Source organism: Merops nubicus, unplaced genomic scaffold, assembly GCF_000691845.1.
Source record: "Merops nubicus isolate BGI_N331 unplaced genomic scaffold, ASM69184v1 scaffold24708, whole genome shotgun sequence".
Taxonomy (NCBI): domain Eukaryota; kingdom Metazoa; phylum Chordata; class Aves; order Coraciiformes; family Meropidae; genus Merops; species Merops nubicus.
This window is the reverse complement of record NW_008625440.1, coordinates 953-15,331: the sequence shown is the minus strand read 5'-3', so window position 1 is coordinate 15,331 and position 14,379 is coordinate 953. Positions and strand designations below refer to the sequence as shown.

General features: G+C 36.5%; 1 protein-coding gene across 1 annotated transcript in view; it reads right to left on the bottom strand.

Annotated features, from left to right (window-relative positions):
- The window catches only part of LOC103778119 (vacuolar protein sorting-associated protein 13B-like), a gene marked incomplete at its 5' end in the record, with an annotated part of 58,920 nt that extends 45,364 nt beyond the window's left edge, over positions 1–13,556 (bottom strand). Inside the window, 4 exons of the mRNA XM_008945689.1 lie at positions 209–370; positions 4,529–4,878; positions 6,672–6,853; positions 13,360–13,556. Of these exons, the coding sequence (XP_008943937.1) occupies positions 209–370; positions 4,529–4,878; positions 6,672–6,853; positions 13,360–13,556 (891 nt within the window). The remainder of the gene's footprint in view (positions 1–208; positions 371–4,528; positions 4,879–6,671; positions 6,854–13,359) is intronic.
- Positions 13,557–14,379: the final 823 nt, after the last annotated feature.

Below are 14,379 nucleotides of genomic sequence, written 5' to 3'. Positions count from 1 at the left end.
TGTCGTGCACATCCAGTACTCAAGTAACTTCTAAACACTTCTGGCTTTCCTCACTCTGTTTACCTTTTCTTTCTGATGCAGCTCCATCATGCAGCTCCTGAAGGAACTGAACTCTGGAGCATCAGAGATAGTTGAGACCATAGAGAAAACCAAAGAAAACCAGCCAGCTTCAGCAATTCCTTCATCCAAAGGGCTGTTTCTAACATACCTGTGGGGACTTGTGAGAACGCCAGCTGTACTGGTGACTGTGGAGACTAGCCAGCAAAATATTTTCATCAGTATCCACCTGGCCAAACCTCAGTGTCTCTTGTGTGTCATTACAGATCACAAAATGGCTGAAGACCAACTCCTCTGCCTCAGGACATTGGTTCTGAAAGGAAAGAGATATGAAAACCAGTAAGCACCAGATTAACTGCAAGACATTTGGCAGCTGTCTGCCCAGTGGCAACTGTTACAACACAGAAATGCTTCGAGATCTCTTGCCATTAGCTTTGGTCTCATAGCACTCCACTCTTTGGGTTGCCAAGATATATCCTAAAGACCTAACATATTTTACGCTATGCAAAATACTTACATTATGTTTCTGTAATGCAAATCTTAAAGAATTAAAACTACAATAAAAACTAGGTTTCCTACCATGTAAAAGACTTAAGTGAAATTAAATTTAGTGGGAAATGACACATCAGATGTGGCACTACAGGGTGAGCAGAGAGCCACAAAGAGGTTTCTTCATGCTTCACAACTGTTAGGCCAAAAGGCTGCAATTTCTCTTTTTCAACTGCTGGTTCACCTTTGAAATGTTGCTGTGCACCAGCAGCAGAAGACTCCCTCTCTACTGATAGCACAACTCTTAAAAAAAAAACTAAAGGAAAAGCAAAAGACATAGGGAGAGTATTTGCACAGCTCCATAGGGCTAGTTTGAGAATGTATCACGCAATTTGGCAGTGTAATAGGAGAAATCAAAAACTATCATGGGTTTTTAAAGTATTTTAGATTTTACTAGACTTTTCCTCCTGCCTGCAGCGTCCTTCCATCCCTCTCTCTGTTTTTTATCTGTCTGCTTGTCACTCTGTTGACACGATGAGACTATATGATAGTCATAAAAATTAACAGAGCGACAGGTCTTTCTCTCCTGAAGGCACAGACTATAATCCTCTATATGGGAGAGGTCAAAGTATGACTTTAGGTGACTCTCCAACTTCTTGCAGCACAGGCAGGAGATTTTCCCCAGTGGAAAAATGAATACCACTCATGCTTCTTGGACCCTGAGGAGCTCCAGCAGCTCCCTGCAAGCAGCACAGGGAACTAGATCCCAAATTTGCTCCTCAAGTCTGACAGTAGAAGCTTCTAGGGTAAGCAGAAAGGGATAAACAAACAAAAACAAAAAAAAATCAGCAAAAGGACGGATTGATGAAATCGTGATTGATAAAAAAGTGTAAAGAAGCCAGACACAAAAAAAAACAAACAGAACTGGGCCACTTGTGTGGCAGTGATGCTGAATGGATGAATGATGACTCCAGGAGCTGAAAACACCTAAGTGTGGATTAGGAAAAAAAAATAACTCTCTGAACTAAAACAGCAAATCAAAACAATCAGCAAAAGATCAACAGCCTGAAGCAGATACAGATTAGGGTCAGTTCCTGGGGGACAATTTCCTGCCCCTCTTTAGATCATTTTTCAGCTGTTCCTTTCTCTTGGAGAGGCCTGGAAAGTGTCTCTCCCTTATTGGGCTTTCGAATATTTTGTGAATTCTATTCAGAGAGAGAAAAAACATCCCGCATAACACTAGTCAGCAGGCTTCCCCTGTCTCAGGGCTTTCTGCTCACATCTTAGCTCACAGCTATTTCAAAGCATTTCAGGATCTGGAAAAAAAAACACCAAATCCTAGGCCTCTTTACATCCATAAAGTTATTTTCTGTGTACTTCACAAGCTAGCAAAGACCTGTGCAAGCCCACCCCGCCTCTGTCCTTCAAATTGAAGCTACACACAAATTTTCTGTATCCTTTTCCTTTGTTCTTTGTGCTTGCGGTAGAAGGATGGGGGAAACTACTGTGATCACAGATGTCAACAGAAAGGTTAAGCACCATGCAGACCTCGAGGAAAAGATGTTCTAACGGTTTAAAACAGGTTTAAAACAGGAGCTTTCATAACTTCTGAGGGGTTCAGGAAAACATCTGCAGTGTGAGACCACAAAGGAATATTTTTTTCCCCAGGAATACTTACTTAGTACCATACCTGGTGAGCTGCTTTCTCAGCTGACCCTGTGTCTCTAGGTATCACAAAGCACTAAGGTTACAAAACAATTTGTGAGGGCTTAACCGTTCAAACAAAGGGGAAAAAAAACCACCTCTTCCTCCCGCCATATACGTTCACAGGAGACATGCATTTTCTATCTCACTTGATACTCTGTATGCTATTATTAAATAATAAAACTAAATTAACAACAATCTTGGTGTTCCCTGCCCAGTTATTTGATTAAAACCATTACTTTAGCTTTGCATTTGGATGTGCATTAGCCTGTTACTGCTTGTATTTAAACAGGGATTTCAGATTAGACAGTGAAATATGTCAAAAGGGGAAACTGTTTTTAAAAAGTGCTAATCCTCTCAGATTTTCAGCATGTGATTTAGAAGTATAAAGCAAGTTGTATGCCTAGTGTTTTTTAAGGCTTAATCTACTTTCAAAATGTTCATCATTACTTAAACAAAACAAAACAAAAAACAAACAAACAAGCAAGCAAACAAACAAACAAACAAAAAAACACAAAAAATAAGAAAAGCAGTCTATACCTAGGAAACAAAGACACTGACAGAGGCTTCTGTTAATCCTGAACTCTTGACCTAAAGGTGCAGGGCCAAATTGTTTCATGCTTCATCTGTCTGTCCACTGACTACAACATCACTTGTTTCAGATATTAATCCAGTAAAAAATATGTGGGGAATTCAAATAACCTTTCCCAGTTATTAAATTCATGCTTCTAGGTGGCAGCATTTATATATTGTATTTTGTGTGAACAGCAGACATCAAACAGTGCTTATAATTGGGAAATTCAGCCCCTTCCCGTGCAGTGCGTGCCACCCCTCCAATCTGGAGGTAAAGCCATATACAAACCATCTTGGTAACAATTAATTTAATAAGCCATTTTGAACCCACTTCTGTGTTAACTGTTCCCTAATTTCAAAGTGAAGCAAGTTTTTAATCTCAAATACTCAGGGCTAGATATCCACCACATCAGAACATGGTGGCAAGTACCCTTGACATGAGAGGAAACAAGAAAATTACAGCAACAATTACAGAAGTATATCCTCCTGTGGCTCATGTTAACGTTGCCAAATCCATGTATAAATCAGTACCAACTATTCATAGAATGTACCTGTCAGCAATATACCATGCGACATATGGCTCTACTTAATCAAATATACAATTCCATTTTTTTAACTCAGAATATTCCTTCAAGGCACAGAGTAGTCAGTCAGTCATTCACACTGTGATGTGGTTTAAAACATTTAAATATTTATGCACCATATTTTATTTATATGTATAGCTATGTCTGAGAAGTCTTTTTTTAAATTTTTATCCTAAGAGGAAACTGACCTTTCTGAAGGCCATTTTGCAGTAGTTGCCACACATGTCTTAGATGAGGGACTAGTACTAAGTTAGATCTATTTTGGGTTTAAACTGCCTACCAAGGCCTCTCTTACACTCTGTGTTTGTTTTTTATTAAAAGCATTGTTCAAAATATGACAAAAAACAGAAATTGGAGCTACAAAGATTTTTGTTCACATTGATATTTGAGCCAGCTGTAAAGATTTAAATCACACTAGATCTTGTTTTATGAATGTCCTTCTGCAACAAGAAAACCATGGAATGCCCTTAAAAAAGAATTTTTTGATATAAAACAGATGTTTTATCCTTTTTGGAAGGCTTTGTTATTGTAGTGCCATGATAGGTAATTAATTCCCAGGCTCCACATAGGTCTTCAGGCAGATGAAGAGAATGATTTGATTTCAAGGCTATGGTGGAGTGAGGGAATTACAGGCCTTTGAGGGGTCATTGCAGAAGCAGGGCTCCTTACACTGGGACTGGCTTCAGCAGTTAATGCTGCTTGCACAGAATGTAATGTGAAACTAGTGTTGAACTTCAATAAGGGTAGAAGTAGTAGCTGGAAACAATATGCTCTACCACTCAGACTGAGCTGTGCTTACATGTCATGTACCACTCACCTTTTCAGAAGTTAGTGGAATATTATGCACTTCAGGACCAAGATTCTGGTTATTCTGATATAAATCCATGTAATTTCACTGAGACTCAAGCAGTTTTGGGTACATTTATCTTTACATACAGCATTCATTGTTTCCTAATTTTCCGTGCTATCACAGAATTAATGTTTATCAGTGAAAATAATTTTTAATGTAAATGAAAGCTTTGACAATCTGGAATATTTTTAATGAATGCAGATGGTATTTTAATTTGCTATTAAATTAATCACAATTGCTACATTTTTTCCTCACTATTGTATTTGCATACCTGCTGCCAAGCTTGAATTGCTGTATTTAGAGAATGAAGTGCATATTGGCCAAAGCTGATGAAGATTGGGTCCACCATTACTGTGCAGTCCAATAGCCTTCCTGCTGTGCTGCTGGAAACTGCAATCTGCCCCCAGATTTTGAAAGGTTTCACAACACTCTGTATAGTCACATTCCGGCACTCCAAAAGCTTACAGTCAGCTTGAGTTGAAAACTGGACCTCCTGGAACATTGACTCATTGCTCCACTGACGAAGATATACATGAGGCTCATCAAAGGAAATTATCATGTATTCTAGTTCAGATGGCATGTTCTTGTCAGATAAAAATGGCTGAAGAAACTTTGGTGGTGCTGAAAAGTAAAAATAACCAAAAAAGACTAGAACATCACCATTGCCACGTTCTGTATGTTATTGCAAATTGTGTTTTAACTGCCTGTATGTATGATGAAAACAAGAAAAATTCATAAAAAGAGTTCACATTCTCAAATCTGAAATTAATCCTTTTCACAGTTTATTAGATATAAAATAGAACTGTAATTAACAGCAGCTGCAAGCAAAAAGTATCTGCAAACTAAAATCTTTTCATGGTAACTAGAGCAGCCAGCCAATGTGCTTCATCTACACACTTCACAATATTTCAGATTGACACCTATTTGGAGTAGAGACCATATTTCTGTGAGAATTTTTGGTATAGTAGATTTATATGACATTCCACACATAGCATGTTATAAATACAATAAAAATTAGCAATATAATATTTGCTGATGTGTGACTGTGCAGGCTAACAGGCTTCACAATGAAAATTGTCTTTGCTGTAATTACACAGAGTTCACGACCACAACCCCACTGAGATGCAGCATATTACTCCATAATACTAGAAATTAAATAAAACAATATCCCAAGACTAAAGTATGAAAAATACACAATAAGAAAAGACTGTGCCACACTTACTGAAGTCTCAGCCCTGCAAAGTGCTGAGCACTGTGGCAGCAGACACTGCAAGGCACGTACACCACTTGTGTGTAATATTAAGCATGTGACTTATTTCCATTTATGTTGCTGGAACTACTCACATGCTTAAAATTAGCATATGTTCAAGTGCTCCACAGATTTGGAACCAAAACACTCATCTCTTTCCAGGATCAAGCCCTATTACTCTACAAAAGCATAATGGATACACTAAGTTTTGTGCTCCCTTCACATATAATATAGCGCTACGGAGCCCCAACACTTAAGGCTTTTAGGTGCTGTAACCAGAACAACAGCAGCATCAGCATAAACTCCGTTGCTGTTGCAAAATCAAACAGCTGGGTTTGATTTTAATCTGATTTTTGCTTTGTCCAGTACATGCAATTTTAAAGATCGAGTATGTGAAACTGGAGTGTAATAGTGAGGAAGATTATGTACTGATAGAGGTAGCCGACAGACAAGAAATCGTTTGCTTGACACTGAGTGTCGGTCTTGGTATGATTTGACAATGAATATATTATAATACTTGCAGAAACACACAAACTGTTCACAAAGAAAGCTGTCCTTGTCAAAATTATCTATGATATTTGCTCATCTTCCATGGAAAGCATTCCTGGCATTTGAAAAATCAGACAATAATCTAAAGATCTCTTGGAATGTATTTGCCATTAATGCAATGACAGAGAGCACTGAACAAAACCAGATGTAGCTCCAAAAGTAATCATAATCGAAATTACAGTTAAATCTGCAGTTTTTAGAGCTCTTTCAAGGAATTCCTACTAAGGGGGTTGCAAAATCTTCAAGTGTTTTAATAGTACCGTTAATATGCTGGAAAATTTTAAAGATCAAATTCTTTCATTAAATGGCTCAAAACTGAAGTGGCACCTGCTGTCACTAATCAGACTATGAAGAATGGACAGCTTCTACAGTTACCCATTCCAGAAGGAGGAAGGGGGCTGATCAGCCAGCCCTACTGCCTACCATATGTACTTCCTGAACACACAGAAGTCATCAGTTTTTCCCTGAAAGTCTGTACCACTAGTGGCTGTTGGTTATTAATTTGTTTCAAGAATGCCTGTTTGAAGGTGGAAATGGGGACTACAGACAGAAAAACAGTGTTAAGTAGCACATATGAACAATATGATTTTACTATTCTAGATAAAGGAGTACATACCCGTGCCTAGTTGATCAAGATGATGGCAGAAGTGGAATTCCAAATAAGTACATTGGATCACCATACTCAGTGACGGCACAAACCACGGAGTAAAGCAGGAGTCAACCCTGGTACAGGCTGCTAATGCCGTGGGGGTTACAAGCTGATCACAGGCGCTTTGTGAGCCAGATTCACTTTCGGAGCTGAGGAAAGGAGATAACAAAGTGGTGGTTCAGCACTTCCAGGATTTTATTGCATTACAGTAGGACTTGACCATGTGCCATGCTGGTTTTCTAACACAGTCAATGTCACCGTTTTCTTTTAACTGATGATATTAGTGTATGTACTTTTTCCAAGCCAGAACAGAGCAATCCAACATGGCATTTATCACCCTGCACTTTCAATTTGCAAACTGAAACACTTGAACCACAGAAGCAAAGCATATTTACAGAAAATAAGAATGAAACATACCAGTTATCTTTAATTACTGCAATAGTTAAATAGAGTACATTATCATTATTAAAGCTGTAAGAATGAACCAAAAGTTAATTTCGACAAGAATTTTTTTTTTTTTTTTTTTTTAATTTTATTTTAAGGAAAACAATTCACAACCATCAATGACTTCTATGCATATACTTCTACACCTGTCCCTGCAAGCTTTATTTACTCTGCCCTTCTTACTCTAAAGTCAACATTTAAAAAGAATCTCTGGATGTTATAAGCTCAGCCTGAAGTCTTTTATTAACATCTATTACAACATAGTAACTATAAATTTAAAATCCCACCCCATTGATTTTTTATTTTGTAGCCATGCTCCTGACATCATGAATTTCCAAGCATTATATTTTAGTCTCTTGAGAGAAACTAACACTACATCACAATTCCATAGGTTGCTAAGACACCACTGAAGTACAAATAAATTTTTTAATTTAAGCCAAATCTATTCTGAATGTTCCTTATTCTCTGCCCCCTTGCAGTTTGGCATTGAAGAGTTTTACTTTAAAAGCATAGACTTTAATAAAGAAAACTAAGTCCACATCCTCAGTCAAATACTGTTTTTATTTTTAAAATAAAATTTAACAAAGGATTAATTAAGGCCAACTTACTATTTTTGTCAGAAAGTAACTAGCTTTTATAAAGCACCATGAATAGATTTTTCACTGATTGTTTAAAGATATTTTGAATTCAAACAGAAGTTTAAATTTGAAAATTTGCTTTCAAAGCAACATGTCTTATGTTTTCAGGACCAAATTTTCATCATTCCATGTGTGTTACAGCAAAATTATGCACAAATATGGTAGGTACTCAAAACTTTCAGCTGAAAATGCACAGAATTCCCTGGATAAGTACATTTACCAGTATTATTTTGTGTTATGGTAACCAGCTAGTATGGTTTTTATTTATGTGGACATAATTGTGGACATAAATTAAAATACTTGTACAGCAGTAAAATACAATTAAATTAGCTAATTATGAAAGAATTGAGACAAGAGTATGAAGAATAGGTTAGGCTGGTGAAAGATGAAAGATCACTTAATCAGAGTTTTAGCTGCCTTCCTGTGCTTTCTCATCTCTTCAAATTGCCAGTTTACATTTCAAAAGTGCCATTTTAGGCCTTTGAGACCTGGCATTTTTGGAAAGAAAATTATCCTTTGTGTTCACGTGATAAAATACTTATGAGACATTAGAGTCAGAGAAATGTGATGCCTTTCTTTACTCTGACATGGCTAGTCCTTAGATTTTTGGAACAGAGCATGGAAGCAAATCCAAAAGCCACCAACATTGTTATGCTGATTTAGAGAAATACTTCTGAATCTGTGAAACTGGTTAGCTCTCAGAATAACTGTCAAAATTTTAAGAATTTTTGTTCATTGCATTTTGATTAGAAACAGAAGTTCAGGGACAGTATATAGCAGTTACAGGCCAAAATAAACACAAATTACTATAGTATTGCCTTAAAAAAGAACTGTCATAAGAGATCATAACACCAAATTAACAGTTTTTAAAGGGGGACTGTAGTCCTTACAATCACTACCGTGACCCTTTGATTTTAAATGGAATCCCATTTAAACTTTTTGCCTCTGTAGACTTCCATCAGACTGTTAACACTGGTAATTTCTTCTTTAACATTACATAAAGCACAGAAATCAAAGACACAGTCAAAGACAAGTTGTGCAGAAACAGCATACAATGCAGCGTTAGTTGAAAACCCAGGAAACTCTCTATGAAGTCTTGGTGAACAACAGTAGGACCACTAATATCAGAGGTAGATCTGATAGCAAAATAAAAATTTGTGCATTAAATGAATACAACATCAAAAAAATACAACATTCTCTTGGTTCCTTTGGAGCTACAAAATGCAGTGTGGACTGTCCACTGCTTTTCAGCTAAGGAGAAAAGGAATAACCAGCTTCTACTGCTTTGTGTTTGGCACAACATGCTGAGGGATGGGTGTAGCAAAACCAGAGGATATTCTAAATAAAACTGACCTACTTTAATACTAGATTTGTTCCTTTTTTTTTAATCCTGTGTTATATCAGAATTTTTTAAGATGGAAAACACCTGCATTCAAAGCCATTATAAAGTACGACAGTTTCACACCATGTAAAGTAGTTCAAGTTAAATATATGGCAACTGGGAATAATGACTTAACAGTGACCTACATTATTCTTGTTATTTTAAGAGTGGAATATTTAAGTGAAAACTGCCATTTGTGATGAAACCGCAACATGGGAAAATATCCACTGGGAAGAAGAAAGAGACCACTTAACTCATTTAATTTATGACTCAAATGCTGGTCTGAACTCAAATTGTTAGAGGTCAAAATCCAGCACATCATTTACTTTGAATAAAAGCTAAAACAATTAGCAAGAAACATGATCATGATTCCTCACTTTAATTTTTAAAAAGTAGCAATTTAAGGCTTATTTAAAAGTTTTTGTACTTATTTCATGGTTTGTATCTTAAGGCACTTTCAATTACTATTTCACATCAGTATGTCAGTAATTATAAAAATACTGTTTACATTACACAAGGGATGTATATGTGTTTATATATTACACAAATATATAAAACATCTTGCAACATAACCCGTTTATACAAAAAATGATAAACTCCTCCCAACCAAACCAGGGAGGGACTTTAGTGTTTAACCAACGAGAGCTTTAAATAAAAGTAATTTTGATTCTAATTTGCTAATCCTGCAACAAGAAAATGCAACCTATAAAAATAATTTCTTCTATGATAATTTCATTTTAATAATTATTTTAAAATCTTCCATAAACAGTCATTTATGCCATATCTGATTCCTTCCATAGACACTATATTAAATCCAAAAGGAGATGCTAAATTATTCCACTTAGGACCCCAGATTTGTTCATTCAGACCTTATGCACTCATTGAATAGTGGTCTGCAGAATTCTTTTTAAAAAAACAACATACACATTTATACTATGTCCTTAACCAGATAGCTTCTCGATTTTTATACTTCTAATTAGCTCCTGATTAATCTTAGAAAGAGCTTGCATACCACAGGACTTAGATCATGACATCTTTGCATACTCCATATTCATTATTGGTTGATATACTTCAGCCTGCCAGCTACTGCTCAATACATCAGCTGGATCCACATCTTCTCACAAACCTTGTTGTTTTCCTGTCACACGAGCCACATATGTTTCATACTTTATAAGTGATGTTAGGAATCAGTAATAAAGTATTTAAAACACAAGGGATCAGCCCTCTGGTATTAATAATTAGCATATCATAAAGGTTACTACAAAAAAAAAAAAAATCCTGCAGAATTTGAAGGAAAAAATGTTACTGAGCAGCAGCTGCATGCATATGGCAGCTGTCGGACTCTGACCCAAAATACAAGATCAAACTAAGAAAATAAAATTCAACAGGACAAGGCATTTTACACTTTACAATTAATATCAAATTAAATTTGCTAATCAATCATAGAGTTACAGCATGTAATTAATGTCAAATCATCATCAGTCTCCTGGAAAACCAAGATTCAACTTTTATACAGTCTCACCTTGAAGTTCTCTGGTCTAACACTGTGCACTAGCTTTAAGTACAGCTCCTTGTGGCTCTTCTCATAAGTCTGTCTGCCATGTTAAATGCTTGCTTTAGGAACAAGCCTAACACTGAAATTTGCCATGACGTGGGGCAGTCTCTCTCAAAACCAAAAAGGTTTAGCATCTTTTTGTCATCTTTTTGTCCACAATGCATTTCAGAGTGCTTGGTCACAGGAAATATCCATACGTTTGATTGATGAAGCCACAGTTTCAGCAAAGTTACTGCCAACATGGACTTCCTATATGCTACAAGGGGTCTAGAAAGTTTGGCTTTCTCTGCAGGTTCACAGTATCTGTCACTACCTCCTAAACAAGGTTTTCCTTTAACAGAATTCAATCCTTTGTGGCTTAACCGTTAGCTTAAGCTTGTTTTGTAGCCGAAACTACATGTATTTCAGTGCTTGTGAACTGGTTCAAAACCTCCAGGTCTACTGATGTGACTGGCACCATTTTCCCTGTGTCCAAGAAAAAGAGTGTCCTTCCAACACCATAGGTCAAAGCCTCCTATCTGAGGAACAGATGCTGTTTTTCTGACCAGTTGAGTTTCTCTGAGAAGGATCACTCTGGGCTGGTCAGGACTACTTATTCCACACCAGACCTTCCTGCAGTCATCCTTAAGAAAGCATGCAGTGCAGCCTTGTTTGAAGTTAGTATAAAGAGAAATCAGTTTGAATTTCTATCTGAAACTGGCACTGAGGCAGGGAGCCCAACATTTTCTGTTCTCTGACTGAAATCAGAGGGTTTCCTCACGCACCACTCAGGTTTCTGGCTTCACCCTGACCTAAATGAGTCTTTAATGCTGTTAGTCTGTGTAGGTGCAAACTACACCTCTTAAAATTGTTATAAATTCCTCAGGCCACCAAAAGTATTAGGACAAGTGACTCTGCAGACTCTGTCCATGTGCCTAAGGAGCTGGCAGTTCAAGACACTTTCTCCTGACTTCCCTCTTCATCTTCTGTTTATTTACCTTCAAAATGCTTCAGTAGCATGGTGTGTGCATTTTGCTCCCTTCTTCCCTCTCCTGTTATCCCTATTCAGTGAACTGCTAATGCTTCAGTTTACTTACTTCAGTTTACGTTCTTTCAGTTGTAGTTTCTGCTCTAGCAGAGAATAGTGCTTCTAATATTATTGCTGTGGACAGAACAACTGTCTTCCTTGGAGTCTTCTGGTGCCTCAAAGTCATTAGGCTTTTTCTACCCCTTTAAAACTTGATAGCGTGATACCACTGAAGATGGCCACTCCTGTTAAGCAGGCCTGCAGCCTCCCAGCTGAAAACCTCAGGCGTTTAAACTTTCTAAGCAGGTGAATTCATGTGCTATAAAATGTTTTTGGTGTTAATCACAGTCCAAACTAGTTTTATATTGTTTGTTGCTTATTATTTAATTTTAATCCTAGTCTCTTTTTGAATGATTACAACTCATTAGCTTATTAGAGCTCCCTGATATAATACTGCATGTAGTGATGAGCCCTATTTGAGCAGAAAACAATAAATGTGATTACAGTGGCAAATGCCTTGATGAAAAAAAAAAAAATCTACTAAATTTCACTACTTCATTTTCAGTTCCCACCGAGTTCACATTTCTGTGGTGTTAAGCTGACCAGGAAGGCAATTTTGCCAGGGTCCCACATTCAGAGGAATTAACCTTGTCTAAAACACTTAACTTTTCAATGATGAAAATGCATTCTTTCACAATTAACATCAAGAAATCGTTTCCAACCTGATACTATTAATGGAAACCAGATGTTTAATTTTCTTCATTGATTTTGTTAGCTGTGTTTGTATTTCCTGATTTCTTCCAATTCTGTAGCTTTACGTAACATTGATATGGATGCTACACACTCATTTAAGCATGTGTTCATACACAGGCAGCAACAATCACCAAATACTAACAATCCAACAGAGTCATTCTGGGTTTTCTGCTCTAACTACAAAATGTTAATGTCTTTGAAAGCAACTCCACTGCTGCTTGTGGAGAGAACTTGTACTCATTTCTTCTTACTCTATATATTAACAAGAACTGAATGAATGCAAACAGAGGGAATAGATGTAATTACACATTGTTTCCAGCTGTAAACATAACAAAAAAATGGATCCCTTATGTATGAGAACACTGATTTTTTTTTTTACTGTTAGCATAGTAAGCAAGTTGTGTGTAATCATGTAATGCTCCTGAAGTACTAAAGTTTTGTTAATATATTCAAAATAGTCACATGGCTTATTTTAGTAATTGATTTGCACTGAGGACAGAATAAAGGTGATGTATGGGGAGTGCACAGAGGAAGAACCTTATACAATGGATTGCATCTCAGCCTTCTTTTGTTAATTAGCAAATTTTACTGCCTTGTGCATCTGAGACATTTCAAAATATGGCCTTCACTTTTCAGTAATCCTTGTGCTCAGGAAATTATGAATATGGTGCTGCCAGGCTACCAATAAATCTGGAAGAGTGTTCTTTTTCTAAACACTCCATGCTCTTGTGTGAAGGAGAACTACAGTCTGGAGCTTATTTAAGACAGCTATTTCTACTGCATATGAAAAGGGTATCTTAAGGGTAACCTAAGTTTCTTGAAAAAGATCTCTCAAGAGTGTAGAATTAGATTTCTGTTTTTCCTTTCTTTAAAATTACCTTTGGTCATCGGCCACATTCTGACTGCTGTTCAGGACAATCCTCCACAGATCGGAGGCTATGAGCTCTTTCTGATCATTCACAAGGTTGATACTGGGCAGCTGTAGTTCACAGACTTTGCTTTCTGATAGACTGAATTCCCGGAATGCAACAAATGATTTCTGAAGCTCATCCCAGTACTCCAAGCTGCAAGGAATCTGTGATAAAAGGGAGAAGGCATAATTACTTTATGCTTGGTTGCAAATATAATGAGATTTACTGTACATGCTAAAAGAATAAAGCTAACTAAACTAAAGTAAGCTGTTATATTCTGAAAATCAGAATTGTGACCATGACTCAGAATCTGTTTGCTCTTGACTTAAATTAAAATGGTTTTAGAACATCATTTCAGCATAACTCTTCAAACTTCCTCTTACAAGGTAAGCTACGTGTTTCAGAGTACCCAAAAATTAGAGGGACAATTCAACTAATCTTTACTTTTATTATGCAGCCAAAAAATCCATTGGATGTCATTATATCATGGTATTAAGGACATTCTAATCATCATTAAATTTTTTTTTCCTGTAGCGAGCTCTTTCAATTTTGTTACACAACAAGATATCAATTTATTAACTACTCATTTATTGTTATACTAAAATGATCAAAGAGGCAGAGTAAAAATGATGATAGACAACACAATGTCTTGTAATGGGTCAACACAAAAATCCTGGAACAAATCATGAAGTATTTGTAATCACATGATTTTTCTTTCATGGAATATGCTATTTATAAAACTGTGTGATTTTGAGAACTCAAATCCAATAAATACACAGTAGCTTCTGTTTAATCACATGCCTAATTTTAAGTCGGTAAATAACCCACTTGGATTATTCCTGGATGCATCACTGTACTGAAGAGTATGCTATTAGAGACATTTCTAAAGACAGTAGAAAACAAATTTTAATCAAAGCATAGATTTTAAAGGGTTGTGTTTTAGGTCTCTTTTTTTCTTTTATGATAGCAAGAACTTATGAAAAATGC